The sequence below is a fragment of the Pelodiscus sinensis genome, chromosome 2 (genome assembly GCF_052426305.1).
Source record: "Pelodiscus sinensis isolate ZL-2025 chromosome 2, ASM5242630v1, whole genome shotgun sequence".
Classification (NCBI taxonomy): Eukaryota; Metazoa; Chordata; order Testudines; family Trionychidae; genus Pelodiscus; species Pelodiscus sinensis.
In genome coordinates, this window is record NC_143053.1 from 44,424,032 (window position 1) to 44,447,545 (window position 23,514).

The 23,514-nt window shown below is 42.2% G+C and overlaps 1 protein-coding gene across 3 annotated transcripts in view; it reads right to left on the bottom strand.

Moving 5' to 3' along the window:
• Positions 1-258: 258 nt before the first annotated feature.
• The window catches only part of SLC26A7 (solute carrier family 26 member 7), a 161,127-nt gene continuing 137,871 nt past the window's right edge, over positions 259-23,514 (bottom strand). For all 3 annotated transcript variants that reach the window (XM_075920402.2, XM_075920401.2, XM_075920404.2), the window contains 6 exons: positions 23,035-23,169; positions 21,509-21,557; positions 13,500-13,603; positions 12,587-12,641; positions 12,397-12,500; positions 259-7,094 (listed from right to left, as the gene is read on the bottom strand). In XM_075920402.2, coding sequence (XP_075776517.2) covers positions 7,059-7,094; positions 12,397-12,500; positions 12,587-12,641; positions 13,500-13,603; positions 21,509-21,557; positions 23,035-23,169 — 483 coding nt within the window. In that variant the 3' untranslated portion in view covers positions 259-7,058. The remainder of the gene's footprint in view (positions 7,095-12,396; positions 12,501-12,586; positions 12,642-13,499; positions 13,604-21,508; positions 21,558-23,034; positions 23,170-23,514) is intronic.

A 23,514-nucleotide genomic window follows, 5' to 3' on the forward strand; every position in this document is an offset into this window, starting at 1 on the left:
TTTTTCTGTGAAAGCCACTATAGCATATACACACTACATATACAGTCTGTGGCATCTGCAGACAGAAGCAATAGTGCAAAGAAAATGGTGCATACAAATGACTATATGCAAACCATGTCCATGAATAAACTACACACCACATTTTGAAATCTTGTCCCAAGATTTCTGTGCATGGTTATTTGGAAGTAGAAAGAAATATCTATCAAGTGAGTTTCCTTGGAAACCATGAGAAAGCAGATTCTCTGGATATACTGCAACTCTTCTACTTCCTTAGTAAGATTTAATACATAATGAAGTGAAAGAAAGCATCATACATCATTATGGAGTGTTTAATGCAAAGTGTAAAACCTTTTAAGTACTGAACTAATGAGGACATTTTTCACCTTCCACTTATAAATTCCCATGTTTGAATTTATTTCCATATAAATTTATTGTTGCATAGGCTAATACAAAAATTACAAACAAAATAATCCCAGTTAAATGTATTGTAAAACATATGGGAATGTGCAGATTATGTGATCTTTACTAAAAATCCATCTTAATGATAAGGAAAGCACCATTTAAAAATCCAGACTGCACTCATTCATTTATTTATGAGAGAGCACTTTCTGTAGAGAATGGGAAGTATCCTTCCCAGCATAGGAGTTCATTATTTTCAAGGCATACACTATGTTCACCAATTCATTAATTTATTTTGGTAACCAGTAAATGTCAAACAATATCTGTACACACTATTGACACATTAAGGTTTTCATTAAACAATGAAGATACCTTTCCTCATTACATTATTTATTTATAGCATATAGATCTGTCAGATAAATTATGGCAGAGTAGCTAAAGCCAGATCTTGTGACACTTGAATCATAGAATATGGGCCAATAACCTTTAAAATGAAAGATATATGATGAAAATTAAGGGTGTTTAATTAGCATAAATATAATGTTAACCGTCTTCCCCTTATTACATATTTTATGCCTAATTTATAATTGTCACCGTGTTTGTTTCTCAACACTGGTTTTGAATTCTATTTTTTTTAACCTTCACTGCTTTGTTTTGGAATGAGGGAGATACTAATGTTTTAAGAAGTAGAAGTTTAAACCTGTTAAGTGTCAATGGACACATTCTAAGAGGAGAAAGTCATAATTCCGACGATGGGGGGTTGGGATGCATGCCTTAAAAAGGAGATCATGAATGTTCAAATAAATAACAGCTCTGAAAATACCAACCTCCTCTTGAAAACAAATATATGTCAATGCCCTTGTATAAAGTGCCACATACCAAAACTCTGAATACTGTACTACCAATTTTCATAAGCTACATGATGTCTAGGTCTACTGCTTTGAGACCTGGGAGTGCAATGTTGGGCATCTAAATCTTTAGACACCTAAATAAGTGACCTAATTTGTAAAGGTGCTTAGCACCCAGAGCACCGATTACTTTCAGTACTATATGCCCCCTTTACCTGTTTAGCAGTAATCATGCTTCCCCTAGCCTATGGACCCCAGCTCCTTTGAAATGCCTTTGAATGGCAGTTGAGGGAACTCAGCACCTCCCAGGATCCTGTCTTCACTGAGACTCAAGTAAAAACTCATTCATCCAGATCTCACCTGTCTAAAAACCTTATTACCTTAAACAGTGGCAGGTTCCCTGGGTGTTACAGGGATGTTCAGATAAGACTGGAGTATGGAAAGGAGACTACCTGGTTTAACAGAAACAATAACTGAGTCCCTTTTGTTCTACTAGGTCAAAATTATTCAGGTGCAGTTGGCTAGCACAAGGCCAATAAGCCACTAAAAGTCAGTAAATAGTGCACAGACTTTGTACTGACTCTCTGAGTAGAGGTGAATTTCATCCACTATACCCTGTTGAATCAGCTGGATAACCTTGGGGGAGCTAGTTTTCAGTCTTGTACTGAAGCTCATGAGCACTTATGTCTGAGTTCTGTAGCATCCTGCCAGGTGGCCTAGGGAAAAGCTGATGATCTGTAATAAAGTGACTATGTTGTGCAGGATTCCTTTAAGATTGAGAACTGATGGGTCAGGTATTAAGTGATCATCTTGCGAAAAGTGTTCACCCATATGTGATATGGTGGTTTTGTCTTTTATAATTTTCCTGTGAGAGTTCATTCAAGAGTACTTTGCCTGCTTTCACCCACATGATTGTTATTGGGGGTTTTTTAAGTAAACTGGTTGAGGCACACCACATGTTGTGGTATGAATGTGTGGGACCATGAATCTTGAAAGGTGTAATGTGGATGTTGATCACCGTAGCAGTGTAGCTAGGTCTGCAGGTTTTGCATCTGATGTTCCGGAAGGACCTGTTGCCACTTTGAGTTTGTGTGTCCTGGTCTATGGGCAGCTTGCTTCTGAAAATGTACTTGGAGAAGTGATTGGGGTGGAAGGTGATGATTGCAGCCCAGAAAAGGGTTTCCTTCAGGATGAGGTCCCCCACCGAATGTGGGTCGTAGTTGTTATCCGAAGAAATGACAAAAACACCCTTTCACTGGTGGGCAAATGCTGCACAAAGCCATCATTCTATATCAGACCTTATCTGTCTTCATCCTCAAGGGAAACCTGCACAACACTTTCAAAAGATGAGCCTGGAAGTTTAAACTCATAACTTTGCTAGACACTACAAATCGTGCTCTCAATAAAGACATTGGATTTATGGCATATTACAACAATGTGTAACCCGCTAGCTCCTTTCATATCCTATGGCTTATACGCTGTGTCTAGACTACATTCCTCTGTCAGCAGAGGGATGTAAATGAGGCACTTCAAAAGTGCAAATGAAGCGGGGATTTAACTATCTCGCACTTCGTTTGCATAATCGCATCATGGCGCTCTTTCGAACAAGAACCATTTGAAAGTAAAACCATGGTCTAAAAGTGAGGAGTACAGGATCTTTTGAAAAAGCCTGCCATTTTTGAAAGAACCCTGTCTAGACCGCAGTTTTACTTTCAAAATGGCGCTTGTTCGAAAGAGTACCATGACGCAATTATGCAAACGAAGTGCAGGATATTTAAATCCCTGCTTCATTTGCACTTTCAAAGTGCCTCATTTACATCCTTCTGCCAACAGAGGGACATAGTCTGCCAACAGAGACAGAGATGCTAATGAGCCACTTCACTTTGAATGCTCCCCTAAAATATGTGCAAATTACTTACACGAAACTGTCTGCTAAATCTTGTATTTAGCTGTGACACTCTGGGCACATACAATTTATTCCGCCCATGGTGGAAGAAATGAGAGAGAACATTGCTGAAGGACCCTCTGAGGTAGGAGGGTCCCAGAGCCAAGGGTGCAGCCCAAGCTCAAACAAAGCTACACTGCCGTTAAACAACTACTTAGCCTGAGCCCCATGAACCTGGATCATCCCATGAGGGCCAGTGGCAGGCAGCAGTGTAGCGAAGGGAGAGGGGAGGGGGCAGTTACCGCCGGGTGCAACGCTAGGGCAAGTGCTGGGAGAATGGCATGAGCAGGTCTGACATGGCCGCAGCTGCTGTGGCAGGGCCAGTCGGTCCCAGACCCGCCCACACCATTCTCTCTGCACTCACCCTAGCATGACGCCCGGGAGCAACTGCCCTCCCCTCCGCTGCCCCTCACTATGCCCCTGGTGGCAGGTGTCGTAACTGCAGTGTGTAGACATACCTATGGGTATCTTTCCCAGACCCGAGGAAGAGTTCTGTGTAGCTGGAAAGCTGGTTTCTCTCACCAATAGAAATTGGTCTATGAAAGGCTATTATCTCACACACCTTGTTTCTCTAATATCCTGTGACTAACACAGCTACAACACTACATACAGCAAGATATTACCTCAGTCCAACTGAAAATAATGAAATGAAAACTATTTTGAAAGAGGGTAGTTCTGTGTTGAATTATCTGTGGTAGAATATTTGTGGGCACCTGATGTAAGAGGATCTTTTAATTATGAAGTCTAACAAGAAGAAATGACCATTAATCCTCCCCAATGTTTTCAAATGAAGCTTATGCAGAAGATTTCAGTGAGTTTTAACAATAAGGGAAGTTTGGAGCACATTTGTTGTTCTATTACTTCAGGACAAAAAATGGTCTGATGCTGAATGCTGAATTTCTTAAATAACCCTCTTTTTTTAATTGTCTTCTAAGTTAAGCCCAATAATCAATTTATTTTAAAGTTCTCAGAAAATGAACTCTGTACTCAGTGAGTAAACAGTTTATAAAGACTCTTTATAAACTATTTATAAATGTAGAGGGGCACTCCAGGGAACAGGTGGAGGGAGGGGGAAGGGCATAACAGAGAATGCAAAAAGGTTTCTTGTAACCATCTATAACACCTTCCATTCATGTACTTAAAACTACCTGTAGAGCATACTATTCACACCTGTAACATGATTTAAACATTTATTAATCAACACTTCACAAGCCATTTAGAAATGCAACCTTAACTATGTCTAAGAAACTTCTGACCATCTGTAAGGCAGTGAGAGAAATAACTCCAGGATTCCCCTACATCCTGTGAAGTACAGAATTAAACACCTCCATTCCTCAAAATCCTTATTAATCAGGTGAAGGGACAGAACAAATAGGTGGGAAAAGCCATCCTTGGCATAGGCATATAGAGAGTCAGGAACCAGTGATTTACACATACCCCTGTCTCATCTGCTGGAGATTACTGGTTGGGGTTGGTGTAGCAGGGAAAGTCTAGCCAGACTCCACTGCCAGGAACTGGATGCCTTGACTTTGATCTTGCCTATTCCCTTCCATTGAAATAGGGCAGCCTGACACTACCGTTCTCCGATTAATGACTGTTAGAAGTGAAGCTGTGTCTTGCTTCCTTCCCCTCTCACCCTCCCTATCTCCGTAAGCCGGGGTGAAAAAGGGAGGGGAAGGAATCCACCGCTTGGAAGGAGGCAGGGAAATACTGGTATATAGCCCCCGTTTCCTCTTGCTTTCTCTTTCTTAAGTAGGCTCATGCTGTGGTATGTAACTTACTTGACCATCACATTTTAGTGCAGTTGTTTCCTAGATCAAGAAATCCCACATGATACCAATACCCATGAGAAGCTGTGATTCCATCCAGTAAAGGAACACTCAGATACATATACACCAACTAATTCAGTGGTGGGCAAGCTGCAGCCCAAGGGCCACATGCGACCCAACAGGGTTCTGTGTGTGGCCCACATGATATTTTGTTTACCGTTGCCCAGGCGCAGGAATTGCCAGATTCTGCTGGTTTCTGCCTGCATAGGTTTTTCCTGACGGTTTAACTGAAGTGACACACATGTGAAGCAAGCGCATGTGAAGTGAGACGTGCGGTGATTGCACGCAACAGCGACAGAGAGCCATGTGCTTCCTCTGCAGCCAATCAAAGTGCTGCTATGGCTCAATCGGCGCACCTCACAAATTCTCAGTAAGCAAGCGCCATTAGCAAAACTACTCTTTTCTGAGAAACCATCTTGGTTATGACAACATTGCAGCCCACTGACATGAAGGAGGCCCACTCTGCAGCTCCCTTATGAGCTGATCTAGTTCATTACAATTGCCCATTGCTGATCTAGTTCATTACAATTAAACGAACCACCTGAAAAGCAAACAGTAGGTGTTGTCTCTGTGATTTGGAACTGATAATCTACAGACTTCAGTAGTTCTGATTAAATGGCAAGTCAGATTCAAATGGACCACATAAAGTGTAAATAAAGCACTGACGGTGCCTCAAAATTAGCTACAACGAGTCATCTTGCCTTATTTTGGAATACTTCTAGGGGTTAATTTAATGATAATATTTATCACTAGAAAGCAAGGAGAAGATAACACATAGCCTTGAGTGCACTCTAGTAATCACTTCATTTTTAATTAAAAAATCAATAATAAATTAGGGCAATTGCTCAATTCTACAAAGGGGCCGATTAAGCTGTGCACTCTGGCTGCTTCACCCCACTGCAGAGCACACTGATTTACTCTGGCAAATCTGGCCCAGAATTTACAAGGACAAACTTTAAAATTTCTGCCTACCAAATGTTAATTAATCTTTTTCTAGCTACAAGATCCACATTGGCATGTACAGTTGGGTAGCTGACTACACCATTATCCCACCTGCATGTTCCATTGTCCATTTGCACACTAAAATATATGTCCCACATGCACAGTTTAGGTCCACTTTGAAAATCTGTCCCATGATTCATGTGTTGGACGGATCTTCATGTGGTGTAAATTTGTGCCATTCCATTACAGCCAGTTGAGCTAAGTGGATTTACAGAAATTGAGAATGAGGCTCGTAATATTCTTGGGCCTAAGATTATGTTTTGAGCCAAGGTCACATACATATGCAGACTCCACACACATCAGCGAGAGTCAAACCTGGGACCATTAGAAACAAAAGCAAAAATCTCTTCTTTCACTTGAGCTAAAGAACTCCTTTGCTTTAACAAAATAGCTAGCTGTAATAGTCACTGGCTCCACTTTAAGCCAGTATACTTCCCACTGGGCATTAAATAGTATACAAGGGTTATGTGGGCAAGAAATCCAGGACTGGGTTAGATGCAGAGGGTTAAGCAATACGATGTTGCTATGCATGTGGTTGGTTTTGAGAAGAAAAGGATTAAAGCAGATATTTAAAACAAAATTTGGTTTTGTATACGGAATGCTGTGTATACAGCAAACAGTCGCTTGTGTAGATCATTTGCAAGATTTCAGAACATCTTATTCTTCCATGCACAAAACTATAGTTGTGCATTACAAATTAAGTTACTATAGAATGAGCTAAAACAATATAAATCACTGTAATAAAAAGTCGATATTCCCATGTCTGCTTTCTAATACTGTGTAACTAACTGTGTACAAAAATATTATATATATATATTCACAAGAGAACAATCCATTGCACAAACACTCTCTCAGAAGTGGTAGCTGAGGAGAAATCTTTGGCAACCCTTTGACATTACTGAGTCTATTAAACATATTTGGCATACAAAATGCTACCTACATGATCTCATGGGAAAAGATGTTAGGAAAAATAAAAAGGAATAGTTCAGTCTGTGTGTTAGCAGATCAAAATATCCATCCTTTGTCGTGTCAACTTCACACTTCACTGTGATCACTGAGTTTGCTGAAATTCTAAAATTGAAGAAACAGAAAGATTCACTCTATTATCACATATGGCCAAATCATCATCATGAAAGAGCAGAAAAGCAAATACCTAATTTTAAAATCTACATCAAGCACTGCAAAGAGATAAATCCCAAATCTATACAGCTCATCCTCATTATAAACAAAACAACAGATGAGCCACAAACCCACTGGTGTCATTAATAGAGAGTGAGACGTTACCTCTGGAAACCAGATATATATAGAAGAGCCTTGCTATTTTAGAATGAAAAAGTTTGCTGTGGAAGGTAACCATTGTGGCTGCCTCTCCACCTCCCGGTCAGTGCAAGACTGTTCTCTCCTGCAGAGAGATTCAAGCTTAAAATGGAACATCACTGGACTCCATCAGGAAGAGCTCCCTCTACTTTATTTCCAGCAGTGTCTTCCTCATGTCCATTCTCACCCTGCCCCTTAGTACTTCTCTGCCTTCTTCTCCCTTCCCAAGGAGTACTGAGAACAAGAAATATATCAGGAAACCTAATTCCAGTAAAGTGAACTTTCTCTATTGAGGTTTGCAAATTCTTCACACAAGTTAAGTATAATGGGCCAGCAGCATTCAGTGACTGCATGTGTGTATGTGAGTGTGTGCGTGCGCGCAGGCATGCGTGCATAGTTGGAATGCTCTGCCAGATCCTAGGGAGGGATTGTGTCTCATGAGATCTGATCTTTTTCCAAACCCAATGATGCACAGGATAATTCCTTGGGCTTGTCTGGGCAATTTTTAACTGGCTCTGTTCCTTGCTCAGAAGGATGGGTAGAGGAAGGAAGGTGAAGATCCCTTAACTAATGCATGAGGGTCAATCTAATCTAACACCTTTCAACATTTCTACTTGCCCATAATGTGTCCTTCCTGTCACTCTATACCCCAGCCCCATTTCCTCAAGAACTATCTCTTGTATTCCATACTATTTCTTCTCTCTGCTGTGATTCATACCTGACTGTGATGAATTCTACTATGTCACACAGTGATTTTACACACCTTGGGGTAGAACCTAGGCATGAAATGATCCATGAAGTACACTTAAGTGTGAGAAATATTACAAAATGTAATAGTTGCCAACAGTTACCAGTAGCTGCCACCATTTTCCTCTATATAAAATGGGAAATAACACTGTAGTAAATTCATAGGATCCATTTGGAAAACACTGTTTTTAATAGTGTCAGTAATGCTAATGGCCATGGTGCAGCTGGCTCCCAGGGGAGAAGGGAATGGTTGACTAAGCAAATAGCACTGAAGGTCTAGGGGATTCTAACAAATGCAGGGAAAGCAGGTGATTGGGAGAAAGGAAGAGCTAAAAAGTGAACATCTGGGCAAATGTCAGTCAGTCAGTTTGGGAAGATAATCCCTTTTATAGGAAGGACAAATGAGTGGTCACCAGCAGCCCCAGATGACGTGGTGGAAATAGGTAACAGAAATCAATTCCTGGATCACATTGGGAAGTGTGTCTAGGATACACATTTCTGGAGGCCCACTCAAGCTTTTTAAGGCACCTCAGAAACTTTTGCATTTTGCAGAACCACTAGAGGTAGGTGGGCACTGGACATCAGGATTCCAGGGCTCTGCTCCCAGCTTGCCTCTGTGGTTCTGAACAAGTCCAGTGACCTCTCTGTGCTTCAGTTTCCCTACACATCACATGGAAATAACACTAAAGACTTTTGTGAGGTTTAATTACTGTTGAACCATTTGGAGAGCTTGAGATCAATGTTGCTATGAAAGTACAAAACATTTGCCTTTATAATTTTAACTTAGAGCAGGAAGGTTGCACTCTCTGACCATCTTGGCTAATAGCTATTGATGGACCTACCTTCCAGAAAATTTTCTAATTCTTTTTTTAACCCAGTTATATTTTTGGCCTTCACAGCATCTCCTGGCAAGGTTGGCTCTATAGCGTGTGAAGTACTTCCTTATATTTGTTTTAAACTTGGTGCTTATTCATTTCACTGGCTTACCCCTAGTTCTTGTGTTCTGTGAAGGGATAAATAATACTTCCTTATTCCTTTTCTGCACACCAGTCATGGTTTTATAGACTTTTTCCATATCCTCCCTTAGTCATCTAGTCTGTAAGAGGAAGAATCTTAAGTCTTTTTAATCTCTCTCTGCTCCATGCCCCTAATCATTTTTTCTTGCCCTTCTCTGTACTTTTTCCAATTCTAATGCATCTTTCATAAACTAGGACAGCCAGAATTGCACACAGCACCAAAGTTTGAAAGTACATACTGGAATTCTGATATTTTCTATCTTATTATTTATCCCTTTTCTAATGGCTACTAACATGGTGTTTGTGAACCTCTGTTCTGTATGCAATGGCAGTCAAAAAAAGCAGAGAACCCCATCCACAATGACTCCCTAGAGCTTCTTTCCTGAATACTAAGAGCTAATTTAGATCCCATCATTTTGTATGGATATGGGATTATGTTTTCCAATGTACATTACAGGTTGCACCACTAAAGTCCGGGATTCTCTGGTCAGGCAACATCCGTGGTCTGGCATGTCCACAGATATTCCAGGATCAGAGAATCCTGTTGCGCTGCAAAGTGGTGGGGGCCTGGGAGCTGAAGTATGACTCTGTTGGGCTGCGAAGGGGGGGAGCCAAGAGCCAGCGTGGCACAATTGGGCTGCAAAGGGGGGAGCAGGGAGTTGACATGTAGTTCAGCTGGGCTGCAGGGACGGGGGGTGGGGAGTGCCAGAAACCAGTGCACGGCTCAGCTGGGCTTCAGGGGTGGAAGTGCCAGGAGCTGGCACATGGCTCAGCTGGGCTGAAGAGGGGCCAGGCGCTCATGTGCGGCTCAGTTGAGCTGCAGGGGGGAGCAGGAAGTCCATGGGGTTGTGGAAGGGATGGCAGCAGGGGGCCTGAAATGATCTCCTCTGGTCCAGAAATATCCCTCATCCAGAACCAGTCAGGTCCCCAGGGTGCGAGATGAGAGAGGTCCAACCTACACTTTGCATTTTTCAGCAGTGAATTTTGTAACAGTAACTCTTCTTAACCAGCTTGGACTTAACCATTTTAAGTAATTTTGTATCATCTGCAAACTCTGCCATCTCAGTGCTTATCCTTTTTCAGGTCGATGCATATAGTGAACAGCAGCAGGCCCAATACAGATTCTTGGAGGACTCCATTGTGAAAACTGACTTTTTATTCATACACTTTGTTTCTTATCTTTAACCAGTTCTGACCCATGAGAGGACTTTCTCCCTTATCCTGTGACTGCTTACTCTGCTTAAGAACATTTGCTCAGATCACATCTCTACTTGGGGGAAGATCGATGCTGCAGCGGTCGATTTTCAGGCATTCAATTTAGTGGGTCTAGTAAAGACCTGCTAACCTGAACACTGAGGGCACCCCTATTGGTGCCGGTAATCCTTGCTGCTGCAAGAGTAAGGACGTTGATGGAAGAGTTTCTTCCATCAACCTCCCACTGTTGGGCCACCCCACAAAATTAATTCAAGATTTGTCAACTCCAGCTATGCAATTCACATAGCTGGAGTTGTGCATCTTTCATTGATTTTCTCCTCTAGTGTAGACCTGGCCTAAAGGCCCTTGCCATAGGCAGAGCTGGCCCGAGGTATTCTGGTGCCCCAGGCACGGGCGTGCGGCACTGCCCCCCGGGCGCATGGCACATGCATGGGCCCGCCCATGGGGAGCGGGCCCACCCCCTTAAGGTGCGCAGTCCCGCCCCCGGGGCGCATGGTGCATGCGCAGCCCAGCTATGGCCGCTGGCACGCAGCCCGGAGCCTGCCCCTAGGGCACACAGCGCAAGCGTGGCCCAGTCCGGCCCGGCTGTCGCTGCTGGCGAGCGTGCCGGGCTGTGTAGGGCCCCGCAGCTGTGGAGGGGAAGGGCACTGCTGGCTGGCGCCGTGGGGATGCGGGCAGGCCGGCACTGTAGGAGCCGGGCACGCAGCACCTGATGACAGCTGTAAGGGACGCCGCGCGACGCTTACAGCTGCCATCAGGCGCCCCCCATCGATTGGCGCTCTGGGCAGCTTCCTGGCTAGCCCATGCCTCTGTCCAGCCCTGGCCAAAGGCTCTGACTGCCAGAAGTTGGGACTTACTGACAGGGAATGGATCACTCACTGACTGTTCATTCCCTCTGAAGCATGTGGCACTGACCGATGCCAGAAGACTGAGGTAGACAGACCATTGGTCTGGCCTAGCGTGTGTGTTTTTATGTTCTTATAACACTCATATTAAATCCAAAACCAGAAAAAATAACAAGTAACAGACCCAATCAGCAACATAGAGGTCCACCATTTTTGTCCCCCAAGTCTCCTACTTCGCTACAAGTGGTTCTAGTTCTGAGTGTACAATGGTGAGAAAACACAGTGAACTGAACATATGTCTCTCATTCTGTAATTCACCACACTGCATCTCCAATGCACCTTAACTGGGTGAATCAACAAAGAGGGATTTTGTTGGCAGAGGACAGACAGGAGGCATTTCTAACCTAATTAGAAGAATGTGCCTGTTTATAGCAACAGACAAATACCCAGACCACTGACTAGTTTAATCTTTCTTGGAGGCAGCTCTAAATAGGCTTCTTGCCATCTCTGTATTCCTGAGTCAAGCTGTGGGAAAGCACACTGTTTATAGTGTACACTCAGTTAAAAGGGCTTTGCGATGAAAAAGGTTTATACTGTTCATATTCTGAACAGAGAGCAGGCTTTATACTTTGTTTAACAAGGAAGAACTGGTTTTTACCGAGTAAAAACTGGTTCAAGTTTCAACCCTTTTCCCTGAACCAAGCCTCCCTTCCTCCCCTTCCCCACCCTACACAGCTGTCTCTGCTGCCTTTCAAGAATCGTCTGTTCTCTCATCTGCAGACTCTCACAAAAGCTCCTTCCTTCTCTATGTTTCCTCACTCCCATCAGTCTTTCATCCTTCACCCACCTTTTAAATTCAAGCTGAGGCACAGTAGTGCCTGTGCAACTCTGTTTTGCTGTTACCTAAACTACATTATGCCTCAGATCATAAAGCCATCGGAACCTAGTACAAAAAGCTGCCACAGTCCATAAGGAATGGGAGGGACTGGTGTGAAGAGAGACTCAGATAACTAAAGTCCCAAGTCTGGAACACCAGTCACCAGTCCTGTGGACATGAAACATTAATAATAGAAGCGAGTTGTTTGGAGTAAGGGAGGGTTGGTAGAAAGGTAGGTTTGTGCCCAGAGGAGTTACTGGATGTATGGAACTTCTTCACTGTAACACATTTTCATAAACTTACAAACCAAGCCTTTGAACTTTCTGGATTTCATCAATGGCTGCTTTACAACTCACCCTGTTTAAATCAATGGCACCAATTGCAGAGGAAATGGAGTCAAAGAAGATAGGATTTTCTGATCCTAGATTCCCACTGTACTGCAATGCTTTCACCAAGGAAGCTGTAATAAGACACACATATAAACATTACAAAGATAATGTGCACATTTAAACTACAGTTAAAATGTGTGTGTGGCCTGATACTTGCCTTTACAATGTGCTAGCAACACGTTGATACTTCTGTTCTTAAAATCCATATATATCTAAAGGAGCAACAACATTAAAGATTTTGCAAAAATGTTTGAAGCATTAACTGAGAATAAGATACCCAAAATAATGTATAAACAAAACAAGCAACATGCTGTAATATATTCAAAGTGTTACCAACAGCTGCCACCAGAGGGAGGCATTCTATAATATTAACAATGTAAAGCTATTGATACAGTAATTTCCCTAGTTTAACATGACACAGTTAAATACAACAGAAGAGTCCTTCATTCCCACTCAGGGTTGCTGGAATAATTTTTATAGTGGGGCTGCTGGGCATCATTGAACCAAACGGCAAACCCTAGATAATGGAAAACACTTCAAGCCAGTGGAGGCTGCAGCAACCCCCATAACCTTAGTTCCAGAACTTATGGTCAGCAGCTTTATTCTCATTTGGAAGTTTCCTTTAACTTGGATCTGTCCTACGGTCATCTGTATCCATTCCACATTATAATTGGTCAGCTAAGAAATTACAACCAGAACCTGATGGATCAAGAATTGGCAGGTCAAATGGAAGAGCAAAATTATTTAGGACCAGTTTGTGCCATGCTAATTTTCCACTGAATTTAATCTCAACAGCACCAACAGGAATTAGCTTTTGGAAAGTAATTTCTGATCTACTGAATACAGCTGAATGATCACTAATATAATTTGACACATCTGCTATGTACATATGGGCTCCATTCTTTCATGGGCCAGAACTCTACCATGTTAAGCAGGGCTGCCAACAGAATTTGCTGGATCAAATCTAAGATCACCTTCCTCATACAAGTAATCCTATTGGTTATAATTGCATGAGTGAGGAGAACATGGCTTTGGCTTCCATTCTGAATATATAAAATGTATATACATACCTGAAGAAGCACAGATACTCCGGTATAGTCAAAGAAAGTCAGACCACTGCAGTCTAATATTAAAGCACATCTCTCATTGGTGCATGGCTGTAACGACAGCTCACCTGTACATTTGACAGAAATATTGCTAAATGTGAAATGCCTATGGAAACCTCCAAAGGAATATTAACATTTCTCTGAAAATAAATGGAAAATACCATGTTGCAAAACTTTATGTTATATAGTGAGAAAATATCAAGCAAGGGAAGGGCTCAGTTCAGGTGCACAGAAAAAAACTGGTGTGAAGCAGTATCACTGGGATAAAAGGATGAAATTAAGAAAGGGGAAATTAGGCTGAATATCTGGGAATGTCTTTCCAAGGAAAATATTAGATAGTAGAATAGTCTCCCTGGGGAAATGGAGAAAGCCTCTGCTCATGAATTTCCAAACGAGTCTGATCAACAGATGCAGGGAATGAGTCTACATTCACAAGGAGGTGGAATGGATCACTTAATAGTTTATGGCCGCTGTGATTAGCAGTTATATAGTGCTGTACATATTCAAATCAACCAATAAACATCAGTCTGAGATTGAAGTCCCAGTCCAGCAAAACCCTTCAGCAATTGTTTGTGTATAGGCTTATTAAGTATGGCTACGCAGGATTAAAAAAAGATGTGGCTGGCCCAGATTGGCTCACTCAGACTCATGTCTGAGGGACTAAAAATTGCTTTGTAGACAACTGGGCCTCTACTAGACACTGAGTTCTGGGACCTTACACCCTTGCAGGGACCTAATGAGCTGAGCCAGGCCAGCCATGGCTCTGCTGCGGAGCTGTCAGCCCTGTATAGACTTACCCTTTGTGCTCCCATTGGAGTCAAACGGATGACACACACATTTAGAACCAAGCACATGTTTAATGGCTTTGTTGGATTACAGACTGAACCAACTATTTTAGGGATTTTGTAATGGAGAAAAGTGGGAAACAAAATATTTATTGATGCCATTCTGTGGATCAATGTTCACTGTAAAACTAGTTTCCATATCTAGCACTCCAGAAAAGATGGAAGTTTGAATATAAAGACAGGTTAAGTTAAATAGTTCTGACAGAATAGATAAAGAGATTTAAAATTCATGAGAGGACTTAAGAAGTTCCAGCATAGTGTGGATTTATATTGGCACTAATTCCATCCTGTGGGTAGTCTAAGACCCACAGGCTTTCGGACTTGTGGCTCCAGGGTTTACTGGCTTATTTAGCTGTATATTCATAAATACATTGCAAAGAAAATAAAGAATTTCAAGAGCAAGCCCCTGCCTGACGCTACAGCTATGGAAACCCAGAGAGGATTTATGACGACTGCCAAGCAGTTTCACTGCTGTCTTTCCTGCAGCACCTTCATTGTTTTCCAAATATACCCTTTATTTAGAAAGAAAATGAGAGATCAGGAAATTTGGAATGGGAAGAGACCTCTTTGAGACTATTTGAGATCTGATTTTCTGCATGGGTAGTGCCTTGCTTAAATAAATGTTAACAGTTCAAAGATCAAGTTCAACAAGATTGTTGAATCTTGATTGCTTTTAATACATACACAATAGAAGCAAAAAAGACAAAATGTTATCAAAGCCAAGAATACCTCTTTGCTATGGGAGCATCACTTAGCTGCTTAGGCCACAACTGAATTTAGCTGTGTGATGTGAAGAAAAGTTACGGTTTATTTTTATTTATTAAACCAATCACACGCCAGACTTTATATATGTGAAGGCAAACAACATATACTACTTAGAGCTAGACTGGGACTGAGGCTGCATAGCAGCACAGGGGAGTGAAGGAGTCAGAATAAGTAAGAATTCCTTTAGTCTTCCTTATCCCCCATATGAGCCACATAGAGGACTGGGCATAGAGCACACATTTACTCCCTTTGGGTACATCTACACTGCATCCCTAGTTCGGACTAGGGATGCAAATGGAGATGACCAAAGTAGTTAATGAAGTGGGGATTTAAATATCCCACGCTTCATTAACATGATCTCGCCGGCGCGCTAGTTCGAATCACAGCTGATTCAAACCAGGAAGTGCACGCCGGGACGCGTTAGTTCGGACTAAAGCCCTTAGCCCGAACTAACGTTACTCCTCATTTTTTGAGCCCTTAGCCTGAACTAACATTACTCCTCATTTTTTGCACACACTTCCTGGTTCGAATCAGCTGTGATTCGAACTAGCGCACCGGCGAGATCATGTTAATGAAGCGCAGGATATTTAAACCCGCTTCATTAACTACTTCGGTCGTCTCCATTTGCATCCCTAGTCCGAACTAGGGATGCAGTGTAGATGTACCCTTTCAGAGTAGCTGAGAAGGGGATGGGTAAGGAGAGGCAGGGCATTGCTGGATCATTGGCTTTGACTCCCTCCCCTGTTCACTAGCTGGCACAACTGAGTGGGCACAGCGATGTCACAATTTGCTGCTGCTACAAAATGCTCCTCAAGTAAAAAGGGATGAGGGAGGAACTGAGGCAGTGATAATGTGCCTTCTTTCCACGGCTCTTCTCGGCATGATACTCAGTGTTTAAAAAACAAAATGCAGACCCAAGGTTAGCAATATAATCACAAACATCCACAACTGCATTCCAGGCACATATCTCTTTGAATAACTTTGAGATTCTTGTTCGTGCTTATTCTAATGCTCCAAGACACTCTGCTGATATGTTGGTTTCCAGAAGTGGGAGTCTCCTTTTTTTTTTCCTACTTGAAATGAACTCCCAAATGAAATTCACTGTTGTGCAGAGATGGAGCACAAGGAGGACTATGCACCATTTAAATCCTCACAACAGGGCTGAAGTATGATCTAAGCAGAACATCTAAGCGGGTCTGGTGATAGCTGTCAGCATGGAGGCAAACTGTACACACTGTGAAGAATCAGTTAAAGCTGCACTTCACACTGAGCTTTTGGAGAAGTACTAGTACTGTACTTTATAGTCTTTACGAGAAGTTCTCACAGTGCTATGCTTTACGGCTGTATCTATGCACGTAGTTGCCCCAAATAAAACATTTTCATACAATATAAACATCATAAACGTAGTTAATAAGGGTTAATAGTTAATAACAGGCAGATAATTGCCCAAATTCAAGTTTTCTTCCATAGGCTAAATGCTAACAAGCTTTTTACAATAGACTTAATATATGAACTCCTTCCATGCTTGAGGTCACCCATAAGAAGTCGAGCCTGAAAGAGGTAACTTTGGGTACCCCATATGAATGTATGCACTATCATCTGGCATTTTATGAGGTGTGGTATGCATTTTAAATCTTACATAAAAACAAACCTTTAGTGTATACCATATGCTGAGGGAAGGTACCACTGGTAATTTCAATCTACATTCTTTGCTTTTATTGCAAATGGCTTTAAAAGTCATAAAGTTTTAATAGAGTTTTAGTCCTTTTGTACTTTTCAGTCTTGTACTCTGAGGTTCCAGTCCTGCAGTGACCTCTGAGTGGACATAGGGGCCCACATGATGCAGAGCTAATTACACAACCAGGGCATACAACTATGCTATTTCCTTATTTTATCTGAAAAGGCTGTCCATTCAATATTTGTATTTCAGTTGAGAGGCTGAAGGAATTCAGGCCACTAGATCAAATCTGGACCAGAGCAGTAATCATTTAACTCACTGTCCTGGGGTGGTTTGCTGAATATGTATACACTGGATCAGAGAGGTGACTGCAGCACTTACAGACATACCCAGGCTAGCTTTGATCTAGCCAGCTTGAATCAAAATAGTAGGGAGCCACTAGCAGTACAGGTGCTCTCTTTGTTATTCCAGCTAGCTTGACCAACTTAGCTCAGGTCTGACTATATGTACTGCCATCACACCTCAGAAGTCCTATCTCAAGAATAAATCTGTCTGCCAGATCCCTTCTTGGCAATCTCAGAAAGGAGGCCAAGAACTAAATGGATGTAGAATGAAATGGGTATTCTCATCTCTACAAGGAGGCTCTCAAAATAAAGTTAACGAAGATGGACAGAGTATTGTGGGGAAAATGGCACTGTTGGTCCTCGTGCAATGTTAGCTCATTAATTACTTGCATAACAGAGTAGAGAACATGCTTATACAATTTGAAAATGACACAAGCTGGAAGGAGTTGGAAGCACTTTGGAGGAGAGGTTTAAAATTCAAAATGACAAATAGGAGAAGTGGTCTGAATTCAATAAAGACAAGTAACAAAGTACATCACTTATGAAGAAAAATCAAATGCGCAATTGCAAAATGAGGAATAACTGGCTAGCTGGCAGTATGGTTGTGATGGATAGGAGTAGTGCTGGCTAGCACCCGGTGACTAAGGGGTTAAACTCAGGTAGCTAGCAAGGTTGTTGGCAGGGGACCAGAAGAACCAATGGGGATACAGTGCGGAAATTTATATAAGATACCCTGCCTGCTTTCTTTGTGTGAGGAAGTTAAGCCAGGAGTCCAGAGACACAGAATGATTTAAACTCAGGCAGGACTATCATACCTCCAAGGAATTTGGGGCATGGAAGTGGACTGAACCAGGAAGGGATCATGAATAAATAAGGGGAAAATGTGATTTGGTCATGATCAGAGTATTTTTCTTTATTTTAGTTGTTTGGTTTAAACATCTCTGTGTGAATCCATGCCTTCTCTTCCTCATTGACTTCCTAAGGCTATGTCTACACTACAAAGTTAATTCGAATTAACAGACGTTAGTTTGAATTAACTTTGATAGGCGCTACACTAGCAAACCGCTAGTTCGAACTTAATTTGAACTAGCGGAGTGCTTAATTCGAACTAGGTAAACCTCATTCCACGAGGACTAACGCCTAGTTCGAATTAACTAGTTCGAAATAAGGGCTGTGTAGCCACTTAATTCGAACTAGTGGGAGGCTAGCCCTCCCCAGCTTTCCCTGGTGGCCACTCTGGGCACCACCAGGGAAACTCTTCTGCCCCCCTCCCGGCCCCGGAGCCCTTAAAGGGGCACGGGCTGGCTACAGTGCCCGTGACAGGTGCAAGCCTGCCAGCACCCAGCCAGCAGACCCTGCACCTGGCACGGCTCGAGCCAGCCACCCGCTGCCACCCAGTCCTCCGCCTCTTCCCGGGACAAGGCTGGCGGCTCCCGGGAGCCTGCCCAGGTCCGCAAGAGGCGGGCGCCCGCATGGTCTAGTGCAGACATCGTGGACCTCATCCACGATCTCCACACTAGGCACAGGAAAGTGGCCATCTAGGGCAGAATAGCTGCCAGCCTGGCCACCCAGGAGCAGGTGTGCATGAAAATCAAGGTGGTCCCTGGAGTGGATGGACCGAAGACAATGACACTAGGGACCCTGGAGGGGATGGACCCAAGACAATGACCAAGCCATTTGTCTTGTGCCATCCATCTCCAGCCTTCCACAAACAGAGGCCAGGGACACCATTTCTACCCTCTGGCTAATAGCACTCCATAGACCCAACCTCCATGACTTTATCTCACTTCTCTTTAAACTCTGTTCTAGTTCTAGCCTTCACAGCCTCCTGCAGCAATGAGTTCCACAGGTTGACTATTTGCTTTGTGAAGAAGAACTTTCTGTTATTAGTTTGAAGCCTGCTACCTATTCATTTCATTTGGTGTCCTCTAGTCCTTCTATTATGGGAACTAATAAAAAACTTTTCTTTATGCACCCTCTCCACACCACTCGTGCTTTTATAGACCTCTATTATATCCCCCCTCAGTCTCCTGTTTTCTAAGCTGAGAAGTCCCAATCTCTTTAGCCTCTCTTCATATGGGACCTGTTCCAAACCCCTGATCATTTTAGTTGCCTTCCCTTCTCCCACCCTCTCTCTTCCCCTCTCCCACCTCCTTTTCCCAGTCTCCCCAAGTTTTGTTCAATAAAGAGAGTTCCTATTTTCAATAAAGAGAGTGTCCTTTATTTTGTACATCAGGAAGGGGGGCTAGAGAGGGGTAAGTGGAAGGAGGTGAGGGAGGAATGGGGTACGAGCCCCCGATGGGGAGGACTGGGGTGGCTCTGAGGGCTCCTCGGGGTGGAAGCTCTTCTGCAGCCCCCAGATTGACCCCCCTTCCCGGATGGCAGCATGCGGCAAGTGCAGCCGGGCTGATGGCCGAGTGCTGTGATGTGCTGAGTGTGGGCACTCAGGGCACTCCAAGTCAGGACTGCTTTGCTGTCCCTCATCGAGTTAGACAAATGAGCGGGGAACCCCTGAGAACTGTCTGTCCAGGGTGGGGGGTCGGGTCCCTTTAAGCACAGCCCTCGGCTAGCCTGAGACAGCAGCTCCACTCTCTAAGTCCTAATCTGATGCCCTGCCGGCACTGCTTCCGGCCATCCTTAACCCCGGTTCAGGGTCCACTCAGTGTGGACATGCTAGTTTGAATTAGCAAAACGCTAATTCGAACTAGTTTTTAGGTCTAGATGCACTAGTTCAAATTAGCTTAGTTCGAATTAACTAATTCGAATTAAGTTAGTTCGAATTAGTGCTGTAGTGTAGACATACCCTAAGAGTTGTTCCCAGAGATTTTCTCTGGGTTTTAATTTATTTTACTTAGTTGCTCTGTAACACCTAGCAATCAAGTATATCTTTTGTTTTGTTAATAAAAATCACTTTTTTAAGGTGATGATTTCATTCTGGTTTCTTGGTGTGCCTGCCTAATATGAGCTACCAGAGACTACAGCTTGTTTCTTTTCTTCTTTCAAGCTCTTTTGGGGCAAAAGAGCTTGGGGCACCCCCTGGGGAAGGAAGTTCAGTGTTCCCTCTTGTTTTTTAGGGTGAAATCACTTGATGGTGGCAGCTTTGGGGTTTTTTTACTCAGAGCCAGTGCAACTGTGACTCTGGGGAGTATATTGAGGGCAAAGCCTATAGAGGTATTTAAGATCTTTGCAGGCCCTCACTTTGGTACTTGGAGTGCCAGAGTGGGGAACAGCCCTGACAACTGCGGACAAGGATCTGGGACTGAATACTAGTCATCAATATGCTGTAGCTGCAAAAAAAAAAAAACGGTTAGTATGATTCCAGGGTATATTAACAGGAGCATTGTATGGAAGACACAGAAGGTACATGTCCTGCTCTGCTTGGTTCTGGTGAGGCTCCAGCTTGAGCAGTGTGCAATTCTGAGCACCAGATTTAAGATGTGGGATAAATTGGAAAGAGTTCAGAGGAGAGCAACAATAAAGATAAAAAGGTTTAGAAAACCTGACCTATGATAAAAGATTAGAGAGAGAGAGAAAGAATGCTTTGTTTTGAGAAGACTGAAGGAAACCCAGTAACAGTCTTCCAATATGTTAAGGGCTGTTATGAGAGGATGGTGACCAATTGTCCTCCATACCCATTGAAGGGAGGATAAGAAGGGCTTAATTTCCAGTAAGTGAGATTTTTTTCCGCTAATATCCAAACTGTAAGGGTCAATAAGCTCAGATATAGTCTCCCAAGGGAGACTGTGGAGTCACCATCATTGGAAACTCTTAACACCAAGTTGGACAAATACGTGCCAAAGGTGGTCTAGATCAGGATCTCTCAAAATTCATTGCACCATGAGCTTTCTCACAACAAAAATTACTATGCAATCCCTGGAGGGATGAATGAAGCCAGCACCCACCAGGCTCCACTGCCCTAGGTAGAAAGGCCAAAACGTGAAACACATGGGTTTAAACCCTAGGGTTTCCATCCCAGACAGGGGCCTATAACCTGAATTTCTCCTCCCAGGACTGAAGTTTGAGGGCATCAACTTCATCCCGAGACAGGGGAGCTTGGGCTTCAGCTTTGGTCCCAGCGAGTCTAAGCCAGTCCTGGAGACTCCATTAAAACAAGTTCATGACCCCTTGAGAACTGCTAGTCTAGATTTATTTGGCCCTGTGACAGTACAAGAGGTTGGATTTGATAATCTCGCAAGGTGTAAATTCCTATGATTCTTTGCTTTCCTTGCTGAGTGTCTAATGCATGAACATTCATTTAGAAGTAAATCAGAAATTTGGAACCATCCGATCCTCTTGAATGCCTCTCTTATTTTCAGCTGGTATCTTAAATGACAAACTTACCATGACAATTTCCATTGGATAGTGGATTGAGCAACGTGTTCTGCTCACACTGAAACAAAAGCAATGAACAATATAAGTAATGGAGTTGGGGGTAAATGATAGTGTCTCATGCCTTCTTCATCAGATTCCTTATTCAGAAACAGAACTAAGAGCTCAGAAGTAAATATCAAAATTGTCTTTTTGTGACAATGTTGTGTCTCTATTGTATCTGTAGAATAAAGGAAGCAAGCAATTGCCAATTATCTCAACCTGTTTTCGAATGCAGCTCACTTTCACCTTTTGAGCCAACCACCAATGTGAATTTGAGCCAATGACCAACCAGATGTATTATTTTAATTACTCCTCCAAATATGCTAAGCAGAGCTGGTCAAAAGACAGGAACATTTTTGAACATTTTCAACATTTCAAAGTTGTTTCCATTTCACAAGGTTCAAAATAGACCTTTTTTTAAAAAAATTATCCACAATTTTTTCAATTTTTACTGAAACCATTTTCTCTAAATTCTTTATTTACCAATAATGCACTTTATTTATTCAAAAAGTTTTATATCAACAAAACTGTTGGTAATATATATATCACTGCAAATTTCACAATAGAATAATCGACCATGTTGGTAACTTTTTGAAAAAAGTTTTGATTTTTAAAAAGGCCAATTTTCTACAAAAAAAATGTGCAAAACATTTCAATTAATTCCAGTGTTAAACTCTTTCTAATACAGAGAAAGGACTAAATCCCTGTACCAGGGAACTTCTAAACTAATTTCAGAAACAAATCAAATTAATTTATTTCTATGTAGGTACTAGCTGAGCTCACAATTGTTATGCAGAACCTTCCCAGGAATAAAAGAAAAAGCATAAGTTACATTAGAACTCTCTCCCTCCGGAATAGGTATGAATGCATAAATTGAAATAGCAGGATGCCCCTGATGACACTCCCTAGAGCCATAGTTACAGTCATTTTTTTAATGTTCTATTTATTTCTCCCCAAAATACCAACAGTGCAGAAAATTAAGCAGAACTATGACTTTAGGGCCTGATTCTGAACAGTTTTCCAAACCCAAATCCCCATTGATTCCAATAGAGTTGATTCTGGTTTACAGCAGTGAGAGACGAGAACTGAGAGTTCAGTTGCCAGAGCTGTTGAGCACCTGAAGCAGCCATTGAGTATAGCTGAAGAGGTAGATAATCATTCCTTTCGAAAAGGAGGCCTTTACATTTTGATCCAAAATTCACTAACGTTAATGGAAGTCATCCCATGGACTTTGGATTGGTGCATTAGGTCTCACAATGACAAATACAGAGATATTATTTCAAAAATAATAATAGGAAGGAATAAATAAATAAATTTAATCTCTTGAATCTTAGACTTGATTTTCATTCCATGGAAAACAACTAATTTATGTTATAACCTAATTTGCTACAGTATAATCTAATTAAGTATTGTGAGAGCTTCAGAAGGAAGGCACAAGAGAAATGCAAGTTGGTATCATCATTGTCACAATTACTAATGCATGCAATAGAACCTACCTTGTTTATATCATCACATGGCTGGATGCTTGCACTATCCTGGATTATCCTTAATAGATCATGATGGAACTTCTTGGCATTCAGAAATACTAATGGGTTATTCACTGAAACTATCTTTACCTGTTGTAAAGATTCCTTTGGGATGAAATAAACAAAAGGCTTAGTTCCTCAAGATTTAAATAAAGGAAATTTCTCTACAAACCCTACATAATACCAAACAATAATCTCATGAGAAAATTCTGAATTACCATGGTGCTTTAACAGATTACAAATGTGATCAGGAAACTGAGGAGGAAATAAGTAAAATTAAAAGAGCATTTTAAGGTGAAGACACAAACAAGTCAGATCATTTCCTGAGGATCACCTGAAAATTTTCTACCCAACAGATAAAATTACTGAGCTTTTAGTGCAGCTAAAGCTGAGCTACTCTGAAGCAAAGGTGAATCATCTGTGAACTGCAGAAGCCATTTCTGATCTTCC